This window comes from Anomaloglossus baeobatrachus, chromosome 3, assembly GCF_048569485.1.
Source record: "Anomaloglossus baeobatrachus isolate aAnoBae1 chromosome 3, aAnoBae1.hap1, whole genome shotgun sequence".
Taxonomy (NCBI): domain Eukaryota; kingdom Metazoa; phylum Chordata; class Amphibia; order Anura; family Aromobatidae; genus Anomaloglossus; species Anomaloglossus baeobatrachus.
Window position 1 is genome coordinate 643,152,442 of NC_134355.1, and position 26,473 is coordinate 643,178,914.

A 26,473-nucleotide genomic window follows, 5' to 3' on the forward strand; every position below is an offset into this window, starting at 1 on the left:
CATTTAGTGCTGGCTTTTTGTTTTTTCTTCAAGGCACTACACATGTAAGACACCAGTACATACACATCTGGTCAAAATTGTTGGAACCCTCGTTTAATGAAAGAAAAGCCCACGATGGTCACAGAAATAACTTGAATCTGACAAAAGTAATAAAACAAATCTGTGAAAATGAACAAATGAAAGACAGACATTGCTTTTCAACCATGCATCCACAGAATTTCTAAAAAACTAAAACTCATGAAATAGTCCTGGACAGAAATGATGGTACCTCTGAAAATAATGTGACAGAAGGGACATGGTAAATAAAGTTGTGTCCACTAATTAGCATCACAAGTGTCTACAATCTTGTAAACAGTCAGTGGGCCTGTATATAGGGCTACAGATACTCACTGTGCTGTTTGGTGACATGGTGTGTACCACGCTCAACATGGACCAAAGAAAGCAAAGGAAAGACTTGTCTCAGAAGATTAGAAAGAAAATTATACACAAGCATGTTAAAGGTAAAGGTTATAAGACCATCTCCAAGCAGCTTGATGTTCCTGTGACTACAGTTGCACATATTTAGAAATTTACGATCCATGGCACTGTAGCCAACCTCCCTGGACGTGGCCGCAGGAGGAAAATTGATGACAAATCAAAGAGATTGATAATACGAAGGGTAACAAAAATTGGCCAGAATAACTTCTAAAGAGCTTAATGGTGAACTTCAAGCTCAAGGATTATCAGTGTCAGATCGCACCATCCGTCATTGTTTGAACCATAGTGGATTTCATGGGAAACGACCAACAAGGACAACATTGTTGAAAAAAATAATAAAAAAGCCAGACTGGATTTTGCCAAACTACATGTTGACAAGCCACAAAGCTTCTGGGAGAATGTCCTATGGACAGATGAGACAAAAATGGAACATTTTTGCAAGGCACATCAGCTCTATGTTCACAGACGGAAAAATAAAGCATATCAAGAAAAAAAACGCTGTCCCTACTGTGAAACATGGAGGGGGCTCTGTTATGTTTTGGGGCTGCTTTCTGCATCTGGCACAGGGTGTCTTGAATCTGTGCAGGGTACAATGAAATCTCAAGACTATCAAGGGATTCTAGAAAGAAATGTGCTGCCCAGTGTCAGAAAGCTTGGTCTCAGTCACAGGTCATGGGTCTTTCAACAGGATAATGACCCAAAACACACAGCTAAAAATACCCAAGAATGGTGAAAACATTGGACCATTCTGAAGTGGCCTTCTATGAGCCTTGACCTAAATCCTATTGAGCATCTTTTCAAAGAGCTAAAGGGTACCATCATTTCTGTCCAGGCCTATTTCATGAGTTTTATTTTTTTAAAAATTCTGTGAAAGCATGGTTGAAAAGCAATAACTGACTTTCATTTGTTTATTGATACAAAACACACACGAGTTAAAAACACAAAATAACTAAATGCCAAAGATGTTAAACAAGAGCTAATAGCAGATAACAAGTAACCCCATCAGTATTGCAGTGCTATAAGTGATACTATATTTCGACCTTCACTGTTGTCAAAAAATAGAATAAATGTTGGACACCATAGGAAGAATATATACTAGTACACTGGATATATAAACAGACAGACCCTCCAAAAGCCTGACTAAATAAGCAGACCATTAAATGAATTAAAACCTGCTGGTTGTACCCTGATGAAGCCGCATTTGCAGTGGCGATACGCGTCAGAGGATGTGTGCCTCAGCAGTGCCATCTGTAAGGCTATGTACGCACAGTGCGTTTTTCGCGGCGTTTTTCGGGTGCGTTTTTGGCCTCAAAACTGCAGGACTTTGCTTCCCCAGCAAAGTCTGAGTTTTCATTTTTGCTGTCCGCACACATCTGTTTTTTTTTACCTGCGTTTTTGAGTTAAAAAAAATAAATGGACATGTCAGTTCTTTCCTGCGTTTTTCTGCGTTTTCCGCCCATGCAATGCATTTGAAAAACGCAGCAAAACGCAGAGATCAAAAACGCAGCCGAAAACTCACCAAATCGCGGCAAAAACGCATGCGGTTTTTTTATGCGTTTTTTCGACGCAGGTGCGTTTTTGTGCGTTTTTAGCGGCCAAAAACGCACAAACGCAGCGTCAAAAAGACGCAGTGTGCGAACCTAGCCTAATCTAGCTTTTTGGGTCCCAAGCATTGCTGATCTCTAGGCCACTTTTGGATCCTCCATATCCAGGTGGGCTTCACTCCTGTATTCACACTGAATTAATTTTTCCTCCCTTTACAGTCTACAACCAGCAGCTTATTTAGTCAGGCTTTTGGAGGGTCGGTCTGTTTATATATCCAGTGTACTATAGTACTATTTGTGGAGTATATATTCTTCCCATTGTGTCCCAACATTTATTTTATTTATTGACAACAATGGAGGTCGAAATATAGTATCCCTTATAGCATTGCACTACTGATGGGGTTACTTGTTATCTGCTGTTGGCTATTGTTTAACGTCTTTGACATTTAGTGATTTTGTGTTTTTAACCCGTGTGTTTTGTATCAATAAAATGTAATAGTTATTTGTGATTTGTAGATGGTGTGCTCCTTCTATACTTTGTCTATTGTCCTTCTAAATGGTTATTCCACAAGCATGGAGCTCTCCCGCTACTATAGTATATGATATAAGTGGTGCACCTCATTTAATACATTTCCTTTGTTCATTTTCATAGATTTTTTTTTTTTTTTATTTATTATTACTTTCTTCGGCGCTCCATTGGGAGACCCAGACGATTGGGGTGTATAGCACTGCCTCCGGAGGCCACACAAAGCATTACACTAAAAAGTGTAAGGCCCCTCCCCTTCTGGCTATACACCCCCCGTGGGATCACGGGCTGCTCAGTTTTCAAGCTTTGTGCGAAGGAGGTCAGACATCCACGCATAGCTCCACTGTTTAGTCAGCAGTAGCTGCTGACTATATCGGATGGAAGAAAAGAGGGCCCATACTAGGGCCCCCAGCATGCTCCCTTCTCACCCCATTCCTATTGGCGGTGTTTGTTAAGGTTGAGGTACCCATTGTGGGTACGGAGGCTGGAGCCCACATGCTGCTTTCCTTCCCCATCCCCCTGAGGGGCTCTGAGGAAGTGGGATCTTACCGGCCCCCAAGCCCTGAGGCCGGGCTCCATCCACAGACCCGTAGAACCTGCTGGATACGGAGAGGGGTACCATTCAGGGACAAGGCCCTGCAACATTCAGGTACTCTGTGTCCCCGTATGGACAGGCCGCGCACACTCCAGACTTGCTGGGTGTGCTAGTGCGCCGGGGACAGTAGCGCTGCGCGCTGGGGTTACAGTCACTGCAGTTTCTCTGAGGGACTTTGTGTTGGGGACTGCCGCGCCGGCCGCCCCTGGAGCGGCGGCGCGGCTGAGACTTGTGGTGCGCCGGGGACTTAGCGCCGACCGTGCTTTTACGACGGCGGCGCTTATAAATCTAGTCCCCGGCTTTTGCGGCCTAGCTCCGCTTCGTTCCCGCCCCCACCCTGTCAATCAGGGCAAGGGAGAGACGCTGTACGATGGTCAGCGCCGAGGGCTGGAGTCTTATTTACATACTCCAGCCCTCTCACTGGGCACAGTGGGACGCCAGTTCCCGCTCTTTGTCTGCAGCACGCCCAGGGCCCGCCCCTCTCCACAGGACGCCGGCAGCCATTCCTACATGCAGTCTGGCTGGAGAACGGACACAGGCTCTGGGAGACCCAGACAAGGGATTTCTGGCGACCACACACCCGCGTTAAGCGGGCGGTAAGCAGCACATTAGTGCTGGCCCCACTAGTGCCACAGTGTTATATTGGTGTATTTTTTTCTCTATACCATATATATATATATATTGCACTGTAAGGTCGCTTCTTGGCTGTATACCCTATATTGCTCTGAGGAGACGACAACATGTCATCAGCAAAACGCAAGGGTGCCAAGACACAGGCTGTATACGCTGCTTGTGCCGCTTGTGGGGCTGATCTACCGGCAGGTTCCAAAGACCCCCATTGTGTGCAATGTTCGGTCCCTGTGCCACTTCGTCAGCCGGAGTCTATGGTGGTAGTGGCCCAGGCAGAGTCACCGGTGAACCCTGTCCCGGTGACGGGGACAGAGTTTGCAGTTTTTGCTGACAAGATGTCTGTCACTATGACAAAAATCCTAGAGACCTTGCAGGCCAGGCCAGTTACTCAGACCATGGACACTGCTGCGTCAATGTTCCCCGGTCCCCCTCAGTTGGAGTTAATCCGTGCTTCAAGGGGGTCCCAGGCATCTCAGGCTGAAGGCTCTGACTCAGATGACAGTCCCAGGCAGCCTAAGCGAGCTCGCTGGGAGAGACCCTCCACGTCATCACGCGGATCAGGGTCTCAGCGAGAAGAGTCTCTGCGTGATGAGACAGAGGAGGGTGATCAGGAGTCTATTCCTGAGACCGCTCTCAATCTGGATACTCCTGATGGTGACGCCATGGTAAATGACCTTATAGCGGCCATCAATAGACTGTTGGATATTTCTCCCCCAGCCCCTTCAGCAGAAGAGGCAGCTGCACAGCAGGAGAAGTTCCATTTCAGGTATCCCAAGCGTAAACTGAGTACTTTTCTGGACCACGCTGACTTCAGAGAATCAGTCCAGAAACACCATGCTTATCCAGACAAGCGTTTCTCCAAACGTCTTAAGGATACACGTTATCCCTTTCCCCCTGACGTGGTCAAACGCTGGACCCAGTGTCCAAAGGTGGATCCCCCAATCTCCAGGCTTGCGGCTAGATCCATAGTTGCAGTGGAGGATGGGGCTTCACTTAAAGATGCCAATGACAGACAGATGGACCTTTGGTTGAAATCTGTCTATGAAGCTATCGGCGCGTCGTTTGCTCCAGCATTCGCAGCCGTGTGGGCACTCCAAGCTATTTCAGCTGGTCTGGCACAGGTGGACTCTATCATACGTCCAGCAGTGCCAAAAGTGGAGTCCTTAACTTCGCAAATGTCTGCGTTTGCGACCTATGCTATCAACGCTGTCCTGGACTCTACGAGCCGTACCTCAATGGCGTCTGCCAACTCGGTGGTTTTGCGCAGAGCCTTGTGGTTAAAAGAATGGAAAGCGGATTCTGCTTCCAAAAAATGTTTAACCAGCTTGCCACTATCTGTAGACAGACTGTTTGGTGAGCAATTGGCTGAAATCATTAAACAGTCCAAGGGTAAAGACTCCTCCTTACCCCAGCCCAGATCAAGCAAACCTCAACAAAGGAGGTGGCAGTCGAGGTTTCGGTCCTTTCGAGGCTCCGGCAAGGCCCAATCCTCCTCGTCCAAAGGGACTCAGAAGGAGCAAAGGGGCTCAGATTCCTGGCGGGCTCACTCACGCCCCAAGAAAGCAACCGGAGGAACCGCTTCCAAGGCGGCTGCCTCATGACTTTCGGCCTCCTCCCTCCGCATCCTCGGTCGGTGGCAGGCTCTCCCGCTTTTGCGACATTTGGCTGCCACAGGTCAAGGACCGGTGGGTAACAGACATTTTGTCTCACGGGTACAGGATAGAGTTCAGTTCTCGTCCTCCGCCTCGGTTCTTCAGAATTTCCCCACATCCCGACCGAGCAGATGCTCTTCGGCAGGCGGTGGGCTCACTAAGAGCAGAAGGAGTGGTGATCCCTGTTCCTCTTCAGGAACAAGGGCAAGGTTTTTACTCCAATCTCTTCGTGGTTCCAAAAAAGGACGGCTCGTTCCGTCCTGTTCTGGACCTAAAGCTGCTCAACAAGCATGTGAACGCCAGGCGGTTCCGGATGGAATCCCTCCGCTCCGTCATTGCCTCAATGTCTCAAGGAGATTTCCTTGCATCAATAGACATCAAAGATGCTTATCTCCACGTGCCGATTGCTACAGAGCACCAACGTTTTCTACGTTTTGTGATAGGACACGAACATCTCCAGTTCGTAGCTCTGCCATTTGGTCTGGCGACAGCCCCACGGGTTTTCACCAAGGTCATGGCGGCAGTGGTAGCAGTCTTGCACTCCCAGGGACACTCGGTGATCCCTTACTTGGACGATCTACTTGTCAAAGCACCCTCTCAAGAGGCATGCCAACACAGCCTGAATGTTGCGCTGGAGACTCTCCAGACTTTCGGGTGGATCATCAACTTTTCAAAGTCAAATCTGTCACCGACTCAATCACTAACGTATCTTGGCATGGAGTTTCATACTCTCTCAGCGATAGTGAAGCTTCCGCTGGACAAGCAGCGGTCACTACAGACAGGGGTACAGTCTCTCCTTCATGGTCAGTCGCACTCCTTAAGGCGCCTCATGCACTTCCTAGGGAAGATGGTGGCAGCAATGGAGGCAGTCCCGTTTGCACAGTTTCATCTGCGCCCACTTCAATGGGACATTCTCCGCCAATGGGACGGGAAGTCAACTTCCCTGGACAGGAAAGTCTCCCTTTCCCAGACGGCCAAGGACTCTCTGCAATGGTGGCTTCTTCCCACCTCATTATCACAGGGAAGATCATTCCTGCCCCCATCCTGGGCAGTGGTCACGACAGACGCGAGTCTGTCAGGGTGGGGAGCAGTTTTTCTCCACCACAGGGCTCACGGGACGTGGACTCAGCAGGAGTCCACCCTTCAGATCAATGTTCTGGAAATCAGGGCAGTGTATCTAGCCCTACTAGCCTTCCAGCAGTGGCTGGAAGGAAAGCAGATCCGAATTCAGTCGGACAACTCCACAGCGGTGGCATACATCAACCACCAGGGAGGGACACGCAGTCGGCAAGCCTTCCAGGAAGTCCGGCGGATTCTGATGTGGGTGGAGGACAGAGCATCCACCATATCAGCGGTTCACATCCCGGGCGTTGAAAACTGGGAAGCAGACTTCCTCAGTCGCCAGGGTATGGACGCAGGGGAATGGTCCCTTCACCCGGACGTGTTTCAGGAAATCTGTCGCCGCTGGGGGGTGCCGGACGTCGACCTAATGGCGTCGCGGCACAACAACAAGGTCCCGAAGTTCATGGCACGGTCTCGCGATCAAAGAGCTCTGGCGGCAGACGCCTTAGTGCAAGATTGGTCGCAGTTCCGGCTCCCTTATGTGTTCCCACCTCTGGCACTCTTGCCCAGAGTGCTACGCAAGATCAGATCCGATTGCAGCCGCGTCATACTCGTCGCCCCAGACTGGCCGAGGAGGTCGTGGTACCCGGATCTGTGGCATCTCACGGTCGGCCAACCGTGGGCACTACCAGACCGACCAGACTTACTGTCCCAAGGGCCGTTTTTCCATCGGAATTCTGCGGCCCTGAACCTGACTGTGTGGCCATTGAGTCCTGGATCCTAGCGTCTTCAGGATTATCCCAAGGAGTCGTTGCCACCATGAGACAGGCTAGGAAGTCCACTTCGGCTAAGATCTACCACAGAACGTGGAGGATTTTCTTATCCTGGTGCTCTGCACAAGGAGTATCCCCCTGGCCATTCGCGTTACCTACTTTTCTTTCCTTCCTGCAATCTGGGTTGGAAAAGGGCTTGTCGCTCGGCTCCCTTAAAGGGCAAGTCTCGGCACTATCCGTGTTTTTTCAGAAGCGTCTAGCACGACTTTTTCAGGTGCGCACGTTCCTGCAGGGGGTTTGTCATATCGTCCCTCCGTACAGACGGCCGTTAGATCCATGGGATCTAAACAGGGTACTAGTTGCTCTCCAGAAGACGCCTTTCGAGCCTCTGAAGGATGTTTCACTTTCACGACTCTCACAGAAAGTGGCCTTTCTGGTAGCGGTCACGTCTCTTCGGAGAGTGTCTGAGCTAGCAGCGCTGTCATCCAAGGCTCCCTTCCTGGTGTTCCACCAGGACAAGGTAGTGCTGCGTCCCATTCAGGAGTTTCTCCCTAAGGTGGTATCCTCTTTTCATCTTAATCAGGATATTTCCTTACCTTCCTTTTATCCTCATCCAGTTCATCGGTATGAAAAGGATTTGCATTTGCTAGATCTGGTGAGAGCACTCAGAATCTACATTTCCCGCACAGCGCCCCTGCGCCGCTCGGATGCACTCTTTGTCCTTGTCGCTGGTAAGCGCAAAGGGTCGCAGGCTTCCAAAGCCACCCTGGCTCGATGGATCAAAGAACCAATTCTTGAAGCCTACCGTTCTGCTGGGCTTCCGGTTCCATCAGGGCTGAAGGCCCACTCTACCAGAGCCGTGGGTGCGTCCTGGGCATTACGACACCAGGCTACGGCTCAACAGGTGTGCCAGGCAGCTACCTGGTCGAGTCTGCACACTTTCACCAAACATTATCAGGTGCATACCTATGCTTCGGCGGACGCCAGCCTAGGTAGAAGAGTCCTGCAGGCGGCAGTTACCTCCCCGTAGGGGAAGGCTGTCTTTGCAGCTCTAACATGAGGTATTTCTTTACCCACCCAGGGACTGCTTTTGGACGTCCCAATCGTCTGGGTCTCCCAATGGAGCGCCGAAGAAGAAGGGAATTTTGTTACTTACCGTAAATTCCTTTTCTTCTAGCTCCTATTGGGAGACCCAGCACCCGCCCTGTTGTCCTTCGGGATTGTTGGTTTTTTTCGGGTACACATGTTGTTCATGTTGAACGGTTTTCAGTTCTCCGATGTTACTTCGGAGTGAATTTGTTTAAACCAGTTATTGGCTTTCCTCCTTCTTGCTTTAGCACTAAAACTGAGCAGCCCGTGATCCCACGGGGGGTGTATAGCCAGAAGGGGAGGGGCCTTACACTTTTTAGTGTAATGCTTTGTGTGGCCTCTGGAGGCAGTGCTATACACCCCAATCGTCTGGGTCTCCCAATAGGAGCTAGAAGAAAAGGAATTTACGGTAAGTAACAAAATTCCCTTCTTTGTCAGATTCAAATTGTCAGTGACCATTGTGGGTTTTTCTTTGAAACGAGGGGTACCAACAATTTTGACCACGTGTGTAGCTGATTCCACAATAAATGGACCTGTGCTCTTTATGAACGTTGTTACAAGACAACCAAAATAAAGTGTGAGTCCTTCATATGTCACTGTTCTTTTAGGAACAGTAATTTTGTGGACACAATCCTCCTAATATACTTTTATCACTTTATAATCATTATCCCCTTTTCTTCTACCCTGGAACACCAAGAAAAGAGCACAGATTTAGACCACCAATGTTGCTGATTTTAATCATAATTGTACATCACCAGGGTAGTTTTTGTATTTTCTTTCCTATTTTCTCTTGTCCAAATTTGCTTGCATCATATTGTCCGAAAAATATCTCCAACATCCTCCTGCACACTGCGGAATTATAGGCGAGGGGAGTGGCGACCCTGCTCCTACCTAATGTGACTCGCTCCTGCCGTGATTTTGCTGCTTCCTGTGATGTCACGACGACAGGGGCAGGAGCTGATGCTCGCCTTGTCGACGGGCATCACAGTCAATGTCATGTAGCCGCCCCGGGGTCCTGGAAAAACAGGGTTGCCCTCTGTCTAGGACACAGTGCTGTTTGCCCGACGGTGTCCGCAGCTCTTTATGTTGAATGGTGCCCGGGCAACTGTGACCCACCCCCTTCTCCCGTGCGCTCTCTCTCTCCTCACGCTGTGATGAATGCAGTCTCCTGTGCTCCTGGCTTCTGAATACAGTCAGGAGAAGAGAGCAGGAACGTCACCTGAGACCCGGTCAGCAGCCCTGAGCTCTGCATTACTCTGCTGTAAGGACGCTGCAGTCATCACAGCACGGAGGAGAAGAGAGAGTATTGGTGAGAGAGAGCGGGGGCAGAGAAGTGTGCATGGGTGAGAGACAGAGCGGGGGCAGAGAAGAGTGCATGGGTGAGAGACAGAGCGGGGCAGAGAAGAGTGCATGGGTAAGAGACAGAGCGGGGGCAGAGAAGAGTGCATGGGTGAGAGACAGAGCGGGGGTAGAGAAGAGAGTGCATGGGTGAGAGACAGAGCGGGGGCAGAGAGGAGAGTGCATGGGTGAGAGACAGAGCGGTGGGGCAGAGAAGAGAGTGCATGGGTGAGAGACAGAGCGGGGGCAGAGAGGAGAGTGCATGGGTGAGAGACAGAGCGGGGGCAGAGAAGAGAGTGCATGGGTGAGAGACAGAGCGGTGGGGCAGAGAGGAGAGTGCATGGGTGAGAGACAGAGCGGGGGCAGAGAAGAGAGTGCATGGGTGAGAGACAGAGCGGGGGCAGAGAAGAGAGTGCATGGGTGAGAGACAGAGCGGTGGGGCAGAGAGGAGAGTGCATGGGTGAGAGACAGAGCGGGGGCAGAGAAGAGAGTGCATGGGTGAGAGAGCGGGAGGCAGAGAGTGCATGGGTGAGAGAGCAGGGGTGCAGAGAAGAGTGCGTGGGTGAGAGACGGGAGGGTGCTGGGGGGACAGAGGAGACGGCGCAGTTGGAGAGAAGAGAGTACATGAGGGGGGATTATATATATATATATATATATATATATATATATATATATATAAACTCTAGGTGTGGGTGGGTGTATGTGTGTGTGAGTATATGTGTATGTATGTGTTTTTATATCTCTTATAGACTCGCATTAGGGGCTATATATAATTTTCATTACATAGTATTCATTTATCTATCATGTGCTTGGGCAGAATACTGGCAGGGAATGTGTGCGCAGAGGGCGGGGCTGGGCGATGCCAGCTGTGACTGAGTTCGGCAGTCAAACGTCATATTTGGTTGAGCTGCATGTAAATGAAGAGGCTGCAGAGAAAAAAGTGAAAAATCAAGAGGAACAAAAGTTAGAAAACAAAAATATAATGTAGGGATGTTTTATGTGACAATACAGCACAGATTAGCTTAAAACATATTTTTAGGAGTTTGTCGGACAACTCCTTTAAGAATCTCCATATTGTGCTTTTATGTTCATACCAAGATAACAATACTTGTTTTGTTTTGTTTGTATCTGAGTGGGTAGGGGGAGACTACATCCTGTAGAATATATTTGTATAATGCTTTTTCTGTTATATCCATGTCCTTTTGTATGAAAATTGGAAAGTTGTATACAATGCGAGATTTGATTAAAAAAACTAAAAAAGCCCTCTTCTCTCTGTATTTTAATGCTATGGCAACAGGTTTGTTCCATTATGCAGCATAGTCAGTGTAATTTGTTTTAATATGTCCCATGCTTTTGTAACATGCTTGTATTTGTGGTTTTAGAAAGTAATCATTGAACGGTGTGCTCACTTAATTTCTTTTACAAACTTCATAATAGAAAATATATACTTTTTTTTTTTAGCTTTTTCGTTATTTCTAATCATGCATTGCCGAAAACTTATGATCATACAAAATTGTATAGGCTCTTACTGTAGCTTCTTAAAGGGATTTTCCACTACTAGGACAACCCCTTCTCATTCTATACGTTTCCCCCAGGTAAAATAACAAAGCATATACTCACCTCCGGTGCCGGAGCAGTTTCAGCGGTGTCTGGCTCGCGTTCCTGCGGTTCGTGTGATGTCACAATGTGTCCAATCACTGCCAGCTTCATTGTCCCCACCTTCAGAGGCTGGATTAATTGTCAGCGAACGAAGTAGCTGTCGTTCACTTCCTGTTGATTAACTCATTTGAAGGCAGAGGGAGAGAATCCGGAGGTGAATTGGACATGTTGCGACATCACACAAGCCTTGGGAACGCGAGCCCAACACCTCTGGAATGGCACCGTTGTAGGCAGTAAGCTTTGCTATTTTACATTCTTACTTCCAAAACTGAAGGTTTTTGCCGTAGAAAAAAAGGCCATGTAGCAAAAAAAAAAGTTTGCAATGCAGTACGTACTTTTTAGTCTATGAAAAATGAAAGCAAAATGCCGTGTAAAGCTATCCTTACATGTAGAACCTCTTCTTTTTTTTTATGTTTATATATAACCTGCATTTTTTTTTTTCTTTTGTAGATGTCTTTAACTGAAAAGTATAACTTGGAAATGGAGGTGAAGATCTTAAACATCAATTTCCAGTCTGGAGACGTTCTAATAAGATTTCAAGGGAAATATGTATCGGATTCCGAAGTGGACTACCATCTCCTACAGAACGAAATACAGTTCGTCACAAAAACCACAGAGGACGTCGATATCGGGAAGTTCTGCTTGGTACAGGATAAACCTTTTGGCACTTGGCACAGAGGAAAAATTGTAAATAAAGCCAATCAGAAATCTGAAATTGCACTAATAGATCAAGGCAATTTCATCAAAGTTCCATTCTCACAAATTGCTTTTGCTCCTGGTGACTTGTTTATTCTTCCCCCAAAAGTGGTCAATGGGATCATTTCTAATTTACTTCCACTTGCGGAGAAGTGGACCCCAAGAGCCGTTAATTTTTTTTCATCCTTGGTTGGCCAACAACTTCATGGAAATGTGAAAACCTTCTTTCCCCATCAAGATATTCTTTTAGAAATACCAAAAATCATACAATATTCTGTCGAGCTCAATTTGGCAAAGTATGTTGACTCTGAATCTTTTTGTCTACTGGTAGAGATGATACATCAGTTCCCAACAAACTCTCACTGCAAACAAATGCCAGACTTACTAAAACCGAAGGAAATCTGTTCTGATGTCACTCTTGCTGTTCCCGACAGTCTGTCCCGTTTGCAAAAGCTATTAGATCATCTAAGACCTAAGCTTTCTACCAATATCCTGGAAAAAATAAAAATTTCTGCTGCCGTAAGCCCAAACCATTTTTTTTGTCACATTCTGTCATGGGAGACGGAATTAAGTAAATTGAACGCTTCTATGTGCCGTCACTATGAATCTGTCGAAACAGGAACAAGTTCCTCCCTTGGTAGTTTTGCAGTACTCTGCGCTGCCAAGAGGAAAGACGGTTTATGGTATAGAGGAGTTATCCAGAAGCTAATATCGTGTAATGATGTGATGATCTGGTTTATTGATATTGGAAGCAGTGAAACCATCCCATCCACCAATGTGCAAAAGTTGGAACCAGAATTCTTGTCTTTACCCATGATGGCGATCCCATGTGCGTTATCTCAGGACAGTGACCCTATGAAAAGCATTACAAATGAGACTCTAGCTCTATTTAAAGAGGCCCTGATGGGACATGTTATCATTAGTCATATCATGGACTACTCTAGTGAAGAGCGTCTATACTACTTATCGTTGTACGCTGCCGACTTTGCGTACACTTCAGACTGTCGTTTAACAAATACGCAAATTGCAGGATTTTCTTTCAACCCTTGCACGGCCATCGCAGACCCAGTCATCGAGAATTGTCTTAACAGTTCTGTGCCTGAAATGTCCACATCTATAGAGATGGAATACAATGAAATAGTGTCTTACAAATCAATTAAAATGGACGTGGAATCGGTCTACGTAGCATATGTTGAGTATGTAGTAAACCCCTCAAATTTTTGGATTAGAATTGATGAGGATCAAAAGGACTTTACAGCTATGATGGTGGGGATTGCAGAAAAGTACAATAAATGTGAGCTCATGGAGATGATTTTGCAAGATCCTAAACCCGGTCAACTTTGCTGTGCACTTTATGGATTGGATGGACATTACTACCGAGCTGTTGTCACCGAAGTGTTCAGGTTACACATTTCTGTGTATTTCATTGACTTTGGGAATACAGAAACCGTTCCTTTCTACGACATAAAGGTGTTGTTGCCAGAGTTCAGTGCTTTGCCTGCGTTTGCAGTGTGCTGCTCTTTAGCATATGCCTATCCTGCTGATGATGTGTGGGTTAATACTGCAAATGACTTCTTTAAAGAAACAGTGTATGGAAACGCTGTTCTGTGCCATGTTGTTGCAAAACAAAAGTGCAGATATGTTGTGGAAATGCGCCTTTCAGAGAGCTCAGAATCTTCAGATATTGTCACACTTTTGGTGAAATCTGGATTTGCCGAATTCTGGAAAGTGGATTTAAATTCAAACTCACTAAATTTAAGCAATCAAGTTTCAAACTGCAATACTCGACGTGAAAAACCTAAAAAAACTATACATAACAGACACACCTCAAATGAACCAGTTGTGCCATTAAATTCTTTGATCTTGAAACTCAAACCAGCGGAGCCAAGGCCTTCATTTTGTACACCAGCCAGCACTTTACAAACTCCTGGGATTTCCACAATTTGTTTTAAACAGCATATAGTCAAACCTGGGGTTGTAATGGATGTAAAAGTTTCTCATGTGGATTCCCCAGCTAGTTTCTGGTGTCAAGTGTCTGGCAACGCTTCCAAACTATCAACCTTAATGGAAGATATGCAGAAAGTGTATAGCAGTTGTGATAGCGTTTACCAACATGGACAAGTTGCTTGTGCTGCAAAGTCCTTAAGCGCTGGCAAGTATTATCGAGCAGCCGTTATCAAATACGTTTCAGCTCAAGAATGTGAAGTTATTTTCATTGACTATGGAAATACCGAGAATGTGTTGGTTTCTGAACTTCGTCAGATTAAGCCACAGTTTCTTGAATTGGAAGGCCAGGCTTTTCGATGCTGTTTGAGTAAAGTGTTTTCTCCTGAATATATCCACCACAAATGGGCTGTTAATGCATGGGAAGATTTTAAAAGCCTTGTTGAGTCTTCTGACTGGATAAAATGCACCATAGTCGCCTTGTTCAGTAGTGGTTTGGAGAATCTGTTTAACGCAGTAAACCTGGAAACCTGTTTTGGCAACGTAAACAAAATATTGACCAACAAGGGTCATTTGGTTCTAGGGAAAACTTATCCAATTCTCCATTTATACACATTCTGCTACTCAAGTTTTGACCTTGAAGTAGGAAGTAGAGAAGATGTATATGTGACTTTCATTTACAATACTGGAAAATTTTTCTGCCATCTTGCAAAAAATGAGAAGACCTTTGACATGTTGATGAAGAAAGTAGCTAAGCTCGGTAACCGGCTAAAGCCAGTGACGAATCCAAATGAGCTCTGCATTGTTAAGCATGCTAAAGATCGAAAATTGTACAGGGCATTGACCTGCCCCGTGGAATCCTCATCTCAATTCTTGGCCTTTTTTGTAGATTTTGGAGATAGCCAGATAGTGAAAAAAAGTGATCTGCTTCCTATCCCTGAGGATGCTGACGATATTTTATTTGAACCAATGCAAGCTATTCCTTGCTATCTGGCTGGCATGAGAGAATCTCTTCTCACTTTAGAGGCCAAAGACTGGTTTGAAGAGCATTATGTTGGTCAACTATTAAATGCAGTTGTTGTAGCTAGAAACAATGAAGGACATATGGAAGTGGAATTATATAGTAAAAATATCTCCATAAACCAAAAAATTAAAAACTTTAACGTTTTATCAGTTACGAGCAAGGAAAAACGGAACGTTGGTGAAGAGTCTAGCGCGATGAAAAATCAGCAGGCTTCAGATAGTCATGACTCTGTGAATACATTGCATAAAAAGGCCAATTCAGTAGACCAAATCGATTACGTGAGCTTTTCCTGGAGTCCAAAGCTTGTAAAGTCTGTTGACCTTCCCCCAGTATTTCTAGACTCAGATACTACCTGTCTTGTTTATGCTTCCCATGTAGACAGTCCTTCTAGTTTTTTCATACAACTTGCCAAACAAGAGGCTGAGGTTTATCAACTCGTGGAAGAGCTGAATCAAATGTCATTCCAAGTCCTTAATGAAAGAGATGCTGAGAAGGGTCTTCTCGTTGTTGCTCAGTATCCGGATGATGGTGCGTACTATCGAGCAGAGATTAAAGACGTTCTGCAAAACAGTTTTTCTCTTGAGTATATTGATTATGGTAATACCGCCAATGTGGACTCTTCATGTATCTTCATTCTTCCCGAAAAATTCTTAAATATTCCCAGGTTAAGCATCCATGCTTTTCTCACTGGCATTGAAAAACTTCAGACCCATACTGAGTGGAGTAATATTGCTGAAATATTTTTTGAGAAAGTTAAGATTGAACCATTCAACTGCAAGTTTATGTGCAAACATGGCACGCAATGGGAGGTCAGTATAACTTTAGAAGGGCAGTCCCTTTCCGAAACACTCATTCAAGGCATTGAGCTTTCTTCCAAACCACCTGCGGTTATTACCAACGACTGTCTTCTGACACCTGATCTTTGTAATATTAATATCTCACAGAAAAATGCTATAGAGGACGTCATCGCTGAGAAAAACATTCATGTACCTTGCTCCAAAACACTGAAATCCGGTCAGGTAGGAAAAGTTAGAAACCTTTACTTCTCAAAATCTGGAACACTCTTTGTCACCTTGGCCAATTTTTCTGAGGAGTCCACGCTGAATTCACAGATTGCTGCTACTGTACAGCAGTATCACAACCGGCTTTCCGTTAAGGATATACAAGAGGGAATGGTTTGTTTGGTGAAATCTGTAAAGATGCGAGTTTGGCTTCGTGCTTCTGTTGAAAAACTCATGCCATGTGCTGTGAGAATGGTAGTGTTTTTTGTTGACCATGGTGGACATGAAATTATAAGCATGCACAATGCCAAAAAGCTCTCTTCAGAAGCTCTTTCTATTCCTAAGCAAGCAATTGTTTGTAAATGGACCGGGACAGAACAAATTGGTCAGAATGTATTTGCAGCACATTTAAAGTCAATTTTGCAAAAGGAAATTAAGATTCTATTTCTGGAATTTTTGGAGTGTACTAATGCATGGAAAGTGGAAGTATTGGTTGATGATGTTCTGCTATTGAAATATCTTCATAGCGTACAAAGCTCAGCCGATAAAAATCTTGATGATACAAACTCTTACTCGGAGGCCGATCTTTCATCGCCCCAGATTCCAAGGAATAGTCTAAAATATTTAGAGGTTTTCCCCGGATTCATGGTTTCATTTAATTCCCCCTCTAATTTTTTTGTACAGTTGATGGACTCTGTTAATATGATGGTTACTTTATCACAGCTGCTGGAAATACAGGATGAACCTAATCCAATAGCCGAGGATTCATTAAAACCAGGTTCTTCATGTCTTGTACAGTCATTTGAGGAACAAGAGTGGTGCAGGGCAGAAATAATCAGCATTAACATGAATTTTATTTTGTTGCTCCTTCTTGATTATGGAGTTCACAAAATCATTCCACTTTTGGACTACAAAAAGCTGAAAATGATTCCCGCAAAACTTTCTTGCTTACCAGCACTAACCTACCATTGCACGTTACATGGTGTGAAGCCGGATAAGGGAAACTCTTGGTCTGAAGCTGCCATCAGCTATTGTATTAGTTTTGTCCAAAACCATGCCTTGATGATTTTGTCTGTTAAAAATCTTAAAGACAACATTGAGGAAGTATGTGTGTATGGTCAAGGAAGTCTGGCCAGTAACTTAGTTAAGAAAGGTCTTGCCAAGGAAGTTGATGACAGAAGAAAAACTGAAATGATCTATCATTTTCCAACACTTTCCTTGGATACTAATAGAAATTTAGAAGACATTGGTTGCAGTGGATCTTCTGCATGCAAAGATATGTTGAGTCCTTCCAGACCGAATGTACATGTAAAGGGAAGACAGGATTGTACGGCTGATGTTCCACTTGACGAAGCCTGTGTTCAGAAACAGTAAGGTGCTACATAGTCACCTTCTCCCGAAGAGAATTTGTAAGTAAAGCGAAAATGACACCGCCTATATACTACAATAAGCCATTTATTTCTTTTAATTTAAAATAATTTATGGTTTAAAAAGTTTTTTTTAAAGATATGATGGTCCCTTCATTAGTTATTTTTTTTTTTTTAATCAATGCATTCATTCCTCCAAGCATTTGTTTGTATCTAGTGTAGCAGTTTAGCCCATTTAGGAACTATCCCAAGAAATTTTATTTTGCAATATGTTTTATTTTGTCCTGGTGAAATGTATATGCTACTAATTAAGTGGTTGTTCACAATCTTGAAAGCCAAAAGTACGTTTTCAAATATACAAATGCACTCTAAGATGCTATGGTATGCAAACATTGAATATAGGAATTTGGATTTGCATTACTGCTAAGGAAATAAATTGTAAGATTGAAACACTTAACGCATAAAAAAGGCCAGTTTTTATGTGAGGCCAGCAGCCAGCGTCAAGGCGTATCTCTTATGCTGGGTCCCTACCTAATGTCTACCTGCGCTGAACAGCCTGCAATTTTATTGGCCGACAGGAACCTGCTAATATTAAATTAAGAATCGCCTTAAGCCGGTGGCAAGGCGTGCTCATTCAAAAGGCATGACCCTATAATCTAAAAGAAGAAAACGAATGGCACTTCCTAAAAGACAATTGTGTACAGGTGCAAACTGAACATCAAATATACTCTAACAAATATACAGCTGCACTCTAAGATGCTAAAGTATGCAAACATTGGATATAAAAGCTAACAGAGTTAGATAGGCGGGTAGAGTACTCAAAGGGGCTAACATGTAATCTCAACCCTATATTAAAATGTGCAAATTTTATATTCATCAAAATACCAAATATCCAAAAACAGACACACAAACATATAAATAGACTGGTTCAGATTCCCCTTTTTTTGGTTCATACAAGGGGATGTATGTATATGTGTGTGTATATATATATATATATATGTGTGTATATATATATATATATATATATATATATATATATATATATATACACATACACACTCTCTCACTGAGGGAGGTGAGGGATACTAGTATAGCCCTAGGTGGATAGTTATCCCTACCTAGCAATGGAGGGTATGACACCATAAGTTACTGGGTGCCCCCGTTCCTCGTCGGCTTTCCCTCTACCCTGACCCTGATGTAGGGATAATGTGGAGAACCCTATTGTATTGCTTGCTCAATCTAATATATAAAGCTGAATGTGTGTGTGTATGTGTGTCCGGGATTAATATCTGCACCGCCGCAGCTACAGCCACAAAATTTTGCACACTCACACTTCTTGACCCCGAGAGCGTCATAGGCTATGTTTCGAGGGGAAATTGTATCACCGCGCTTTAGTTATCCACCAAAAAACCAGCCTCCATTAAAGCGAATGGAGCTGGGAGCCACAGTGCAGCCAGAACTTCAGAAGAATGCGCAGCCACGCCCTTATATGGAATGTTGGCGTGTCACAATGTAGCCAGGGAAAGAGACAGACACAGACAGGGAAAGAGGCAGACAAACACACAGGGTAAGAAACAGACACAAAAGACAGACAGAGACAGACTGACAGGGAAAGAGAGGGAACAAGAGAGACAGGTTAAGAGACAGACGCAGACAGGTAAAGAGACAGACAGAGACAGAAACAGGGAAATAGACAGGGTAAGAGACAGACACAGAGAAAGAGAGGGAAAGAGACAGACAGAGAAAGAGAGAGAGACAAAGAGCTATATACAGAGGGGGAGACAGACAGACAGAATGGGAGAGAAACAGAGAGACAGTTACTATCCCGGGCAGCGCCGAGTGCTATATTGTGAGGCAAAATTTTAACCCCGCGCCTTCCAATTTACCAATCAATTTTGCGCCTATCTACATAATGGGGAAAAAGTTAAACGAAAAGTGTTGGGGGCAAATTGACAGCTGCCAGATGTGAACAAGGGGGACTTAAAGAATGAGAGCGATGGCGCCAAAGAGTAATTACCGAACAGTTGCTAAGGTGGGGCCCCGACATGGGATACTCACCACACTCGGGGATATGAACACACACACAAAATGCACCACACACTACCACGTACATGAACACATATACCACCCTCAGCACACATCTCACCAAGTGAAACTATTTAATAATTACATTTCTATTTGTTTTGTGGTTTTTGTTTGCAGAATACATTTTTGTTAATACATTCTATTTTGTTAACAGCAGTTATTAACCCGGGCGAAGCCAGGTAGTACAGCTAGTATAAAATATATGTATAAACAAAAATTACAGAAGGGTAGTTATGTTCCCTATATTGTATTCTGGACCAAACCATTTTAGTTTACTGAGGTGAAAGACTTGTTAGAAAGCTAAGCATGGTCTGTGTGTCTTTCCTGCTTGTTTCTTCTGCATTTTTGCAGTTTAAGGCCCTGTGCGCACTTACCGGATCTTGCCGCGGATTTTCCGCGGATTTGCTGCATGTTTCGCTGCAGAAAATGTTCATAACATCTCTGCAGTGAATCACCAGCAAATCCTATGGAGAAAAAAAATCGTGTGTGCACTAGGCGGAATTTGACAGCTGCATGTTTTGCTGCGGGAATCCCGCAGCAAAAACAAGTGCATGTCAATTCTTTTCCGCACATCGCTGCGGGATTTCACTCCATTGACTCCAATGTTAATCATGAAATCCCGCAGGGAATAACGCAGGCAGCAAATTCTGTGCGGTTCACTGCGTTTTCCTGCGTTATTCCCTGCGGCATTTCGCGGTTTACCTCCGGTAATGTGCATCGCTTGTCTGCGGTTTGCAGGGAAGTGATGTCATTACAGGAAGAGGAAGCCGTGCAGAGTAAACACACAGATCACACACACACACACAGACACAGATAGACATCACAGACACATAGAACACATAGACACAGACACATAGAACACACATAGAAAGAAAACGGAAATATAGAAAACAAAGAACGTGGGCTCCGCTGCATATTTACCATCCAGCCGAGGTAAGCACACAGCGGCGGGCCGGTATTCTCAGGCTGGGGAGGGAGAGGGGCAGGGATAATGTCCCCCGCCTCACTCCCCCTCCCGCAGCCGAGAATATCAGCCGCAGCTGCCCGGGCACTGTCGCATGCATTATGCGGCAGCACCGGCGTGTCCTCGGCTCTTCTTGCCGCCGTGTAGCAGTGGCAGCAAGGTAATACAAGGGGTTAATGATGGTGGGGGACCACCGCCATTAACTCCAGGCTTGATCATGGCAGCGTCTGTGACAGCTGACATGATCAACCCGTAAGTAAAGTGAATAAAACACAGACACCGAAAAATCCTTTGTTTTAAATAAAACAAACAAGCCTCGTTCACCATTTTATTAACCCCTCCCGCACCAAAGCTCCGGCGTAATCCACCGCTCCGGCGTAATCCACAGGTCCTGCGCTGCTTCCATCCAGCCGCGACTGTCACAGACACAGCGCTGAATGAAAGCAGCAGACAGCAGAGGTAATTACTGGTCATTTCCCACGGCCGGTAATGTGAACTCACTGCCGACCGTGGGAAATGCAGCGATCTGTCCTCTATCTATCCCTCTATCTATCCCTCTATCTATTCTTCTGTCTATCTACTATCTCAGAATTAAATGACTTTTTTTTTTTCTTTTCTTCAATGTGCTTTATTGTATTAAATGCAATAAAGCACATCCCAACCCGCACGCGGCAAAACCGCGGCAATACCGCGGGCAAACCGCATGCGGTTTTCGGGTGCGGTTTCCCGCGGTTTTTTACCGCGGGTGCGGTAATCTTTGAGAGCATGCGGAATTTTCTCAAGAAAATTCCATTTCCCAGTGCGCACATAGCCTAAATTTCATATATTCTGACTGTGCTCTCCTCCCATCGTAGCTTGCGAGCAGAGCCCTGAATCCTCTCGGTATCTGTTGAATTGTGTTATTCTGTAATGTCTCATATTGTCTGTATTTATCCCCTCTGAATTTTAAAGTACTGCAGAATATGTTGGCGCTATAAAAATGATCACCCTCAGAGTGGTTTTTAATTAATCTGATTCTTCCTACCCATATACATGTGGACTCTTAGTCCAGGAGAAGCATGAAATTTGGATAGATCACATCAAAGAAAGGTATACGGGATCTCTGGTACTGCATTACTGCTATATGAAAAAATTAGATTTTTAGTGTATGAATTGGCCCCCTTTAGTGTAGAAACTCATTCGAATGTGTTCAAATTTGGTGCCATTCTAAATTATATACAGAATGCCCTAATGCTTTTCTATTCTATTGCTTTGTTTTCATATCTTTTTACAATCATTATTTAATCTTCTTTTTTTTTTAATTTTTATTCTTTATCAGGATTTTTATTGTCTATTTAACAGGGATATCTGGATCCGGTCTATGAGGCCATTGGAGAATGTTAATTTAATATTAAAGCTGCTGCAAAGGAGGAAGTTTAAAATGGCGTGAAAGGACCGACGCAAAATGCCTAACATTCACATTTATGGTTTCTGTTCCACTTTGTTGTTAATGTATAAAGCAGCAGAAAGTTGGTTTATTGTTGAGTAAATGTAAAATTATTTGAAAAGGAACCTGTCAGGTGCAATATGCACCCAGAACCACGAGCAGTTCTGGGTACATATTGCTAATCACTGCCTAACTGGTATCTAGTAGCATAGATAAAAAGATCTTTAGAAAAAGTATTTCTGAAGATCTTTTGTCTTATGCTAATGAGCGCAGGGACTAGTCCCAAGGTCCTTATATCCCCTGATTAGCTGCCCTTTTAGCAAGCCCACAGGGGCGTACTAACAATGCTATTCAATGCAGCGTCACCAGCGGTGACAGCACTTCTGGGCACTACCGGTCATACGCAGTACACTTCTCTGAAGCTGAAACATGTACACCCAGCTTCATACTGCGCATGACCGGAAATGCCCGGCATTCAGAATCGCGAACACCGGTACGTGCGTCACTGCTGGTGATGCTGAATTGAATAGCTTGTTAGTACGCCCCTGTAGGCTTACTAACATGCTAAGAGGACTGACTAGTCGGAGGATATAATGCCCTTGCGACTAGTCGCTGGCTTCATTAGCATAAAATAAAAGATCTTTAGAAATACTTTTTCTAAAGATCTCTGTATCTATGCTAGTGTATACAGGGACGGTTAGTCAGGGATTAGCAATATACACCCAGAACTGCTCGTGGTTCTGGGTGCATATTGCACCGGACAGGTTCCCTTTAAAGTGATATTCCCATCATAAAAGATGCATTTAATTAAGCAGAAAATGTGTAAATTAATATTTTTGTCATTTACAGCTATTAAAAATACTGCTCCATTCAAAAAAATAACCACTTTCCACTTCTGGAATCGGCCCCCTGGCGTTATGTCAGTGAGTTTTATCAGTCCATCACAGGGGCCGCGCTTGCGCAATTCCTTTCATGCTTTAAAAAAAAAAAAACCTTGACCCTCTGGAGTACAAAGCATATGTGACACACACCCTGACAGCGCCTGGAGGATCCAGAATGTGCAGTGATAACAGACCTACTCCCCTCATTTCTCATTTCACTTCTATTTTTTTAGGCTGAAAGGAACTCTGCAAGCACGGCCCCTATGATGGACCAATAAAATTCACTGACATAACGCCAGGGGGACGATTTCTGAAGATGAAAATGGATATTTTTTTTTTTTTTTTTTAATGGAGCAGAATTTTTATTGCTTTTTATTATTAAAATATTTAAACATTTTCTGCTTAATTTAACTATTTTTCATGTGAATACTGTTTTAACTTACTAATGCATCTTTGAAGTTGTATTGTTCATATTTTCTGGGTCATTCTATTCCCATGCTGTATGCTCCATGTTCCTACTTCCTCCACTTCTATGTTTGTTGTGATGGATGCTGCATCCACGCTGAGTATGGAGGAGACTGGCTGGTTTTGCTTACTTTAAAGGGAACCTGTCACCAGGTTTTTCCCCTGCGGCCACCACCAGTGAGCCCTTATATACAACATTCCAGAATACTGTATATAAGAGCCCAGGCCGCTCTGTATAACATGAAAAACATCTTTTATTATACTCTCCTCTGGGGCGGTCGGGTCTGATGGGTGTCGCTGTTCTTGGGTCAGCGCCTCCTATCTTCCTTCCATCGCCGCCTTTTTTCCCTGTTCCGTGTGGATGACGTATCCCACATTATTCACAAAGAGGCCGCTATTGCGCTCCTGAGCTACATGTACTTTGATCTGCTCTGCTGAGGGCAAATCAAAGTACTGTAATGCGCAGGGACGAAGAAAAGTCAAATATCGCATGTATGTGCACTACAATCGTTTTGATCTGCTCTCCACAACGTGCGCTGGAGCACAATGGAGGCCTCTGTATGGATGTCGTAGGATGTGTCATCGACACGGAGCTGGGAAGGTGGATGGCGACTGCACAGGATAGAGGAGGCGCTGGACTCGAGACCAGCAACGTGTATTGGACCTGACTGGCCCCACAGGTGAGTATAGTAAAGGTCTTTTTTACATTATACAGATCGGGCTGGGTTCTTATATACAGTATTCTAGAATGCTGTGTATAAGAGCTTGCTGGTGCTGGCCTCAGCTCATAAGGGAAAATCCTACTGACAGGTTCCCTTTAAAGTGAATCTGTCACCCCTTTGAGCTTTTTGAGTTCACATCGGCATACAGATTGTATATAGCTGATATTAGTCATACATGTTTACCTCCTACATGAAGGCTTGTTCAGTAAAAATCCTCTTTTATATCTTTTATCTTCCGGGTCATGGGTTGTGCGCTGCCCGGAAGATAAACCTGCTTCTGGTCTTCATTATACAAGACTTCTCCTCCCCTTCTATCCAGGGCCCATTTGATGTTTGGTATGTGGCCGAAAATTTTGCACCTGCGCATTTTGCCTGCCATCTCTCCTCTGCACTATTCCGCCCTTGTGTGGGCACTGTATGAAGTCATGAACTGTGAGAGAAAGCTAGCAAGCAGGCTTTTAATAATTTACAGCGAGGAAGGAAGTGGGGAATTCACCTTTACTGTGCGCCAGAGATCAGTGGGACTGGAATTTACAGCGACTCTCCTGCTCCTGCGCACGTCAAAATTGAAGACCATACCCGCAGAGTAAAGACAGCAGGCAGAATACGCAGTTGCAGGAATTTCCGGCCGCGCACCTGACGTCAAAGGAACACGGAAGATAAATCTTGTATAATGAAGTCTCCTCTTTCCGAGCGCACGTGCCCCATAGCCTGGAAGATCAAAGCTATAAAAGATTAATTTTCCTGAACAAGCCGTCATCCAGGATGGATATAGGTATGACTAATTTCAGTTGTATAGCCTTATTAATAGATCAAAAGGGTGACCAATTCCCTTTTAATACTTAAGGCCAACACCTCCGCTGTCTGTGTCAAACCTGACTTAGGGGACAAGAAAGGCATTTTCCAGCAGCAAATAAAAATCTGTTTCATATTTTATCTTGCTCAAATACTTCAGATTTACTCAGGATAATCCTATTTAAATGCCGCGTTTTTCTTCCCCTTCCCCCCCGCTGTAAACACATCCAAATGTTAAAATAAATTGGTAAATTTAATTTTAGATTTCTTCAACCCCTTTAATAATAATGTAAAATATATAAGTAATATATTTTTGTTGTGCTTTCTATGATTACTACTGTGCAGTTTTTTCAAATTTATTGAAAATGCAATTGATCTGTATTAAATTACATATTGTAAAGCTAATTTTTGTCTCAGTTAACTGACTTGTCTGGTTAATGTCCAATTTTTAGTTTTACTATCCAGAGAATAAGTCTCTGGCTTTAAATAAGTTTAAGCCGACATGCACACTGTCAAGTCAATATGTATAGCATTGCTTCTGACAGAAAACGTCTGTATGAACCCAATATGATGGCACAATTTCTTTTTTCTATAGTTTAGGGCTGTGCAAATTAAGTCTTTTTTTCAGGTGGATTCTGCCTGGAACACCCCAAAAAAATATAATAAAGTACTGTAAAATCTGTTTTGTGTTTAAGTTGTAATAATCTTTTCAATAAAGAGTACTTGATTTAAAAAAAGAAAAAAGTACTGGAAAAAGTAAACCTATTGCACAGCAGTGTCAACATGATTTGCTGTGCACGTTCAGTCTTTTGTTACTATTAACTACAGTGACAATCAAAAGGGTAACAATGTTTTGAACTTTTGACTTTCAGGCTCCGTATCTCATCATCCACTACAACTTTATCTGTAAAATGAAGGTAGCCTCACGCTCAGTCATATTGGCTATCTCATGTAAATTTGACTTGCAACTATTTAGCATATAATTAGTTATGCACATTCTTGTCATGTCACTACTTTTACTATTTTGCTTCTCAAAAATTACATTTTAATTTGTTAGTATTTGTTAGTATTTTGTAGATCCACATTTTGTTTTCAACACCGCCTGAATCCTTCTGGTCATGCTCTTCATCAGATTCAAGCTTGTAGCTACCGAAATCTGATCTCAGGTCTCTTCTACATGTTCCCAATCGTGTATACTAGTTGCCTCACTTTGCTATGTATACAGCTTTTTCTTCTCAACTCTTCCCACAATTGTTCAATTGGGTTTAGGTGTGGGGACTGATGGCAACAATCTAGCACCTCAACTTCATTGTCATTGCACAATTTATTTGCCAATCTTGACATGCTTTGCATCGTCCTGCTGGAACACTGTCATCCTTTTCATAACCATAGTAGTTACTTTGTATATTCATCTTGTAGGATACTCACATATAGTTCAGCATTAAGATGACTATCAATCTTGGTCAAGTATCCTACATCTTTGGCTGTGAAACAACCCCATATCATCAGGCTTCCTCCACCGAACTTGACAGTTTCTTCAATTGCTCAATATTTTTGCCCTTTCCCCTAGTTTGTTACAGACCCATTTGCATCTATCACAGCCTAGTCTATTGGCTTTGATCTCTTCTCTCCACATGCTGATTCCAATCTTCTGCTGTCCACTTTTCGCACTTCACAAATTCGAGCTGACTCTTTATGATAATTTTGAAATGAAAGCTTCTTCACCTTTTCTTGGCCACCTTTCCAGACGTGTAATGT

The 26,473-nt window shown here is 44.1% G+C and overlaps 1 protein-coding gene across 3 annotated transcripts in view; it reads left to right on the top strand.

Moving 5' to 3' along the window:
• Positions 1-21,984, top strand: part of TDRD15 (tudor domain containing 15) — a 161,521-nt gene extending 139,537 nt beyond the window's left edge. For 2 of the 3 annotated variants that reach the window (XM_075338789.1, XM_075338790.1), the window contains exons 3-4: positions 11,796-17,419; positions 21,745-21,984. In XM_075338789.1, coding sequence (XP_075194904.1) covers positions 11,796-17,384 — 5,589 coding nt within the window. In that variant the 3' untranslated portion in view covers positions 17,385-17,419; positions 21,745-21,984. The remainder of the gene's footprint in view (positions 1-11,795; positions 17,420-21,744) is intronic. The other variant, XM_075338791.1, reaches the window with a different exon arrangement.
• Positions 21,985-26,473: the final 4,489 nt, after the last annotated feature.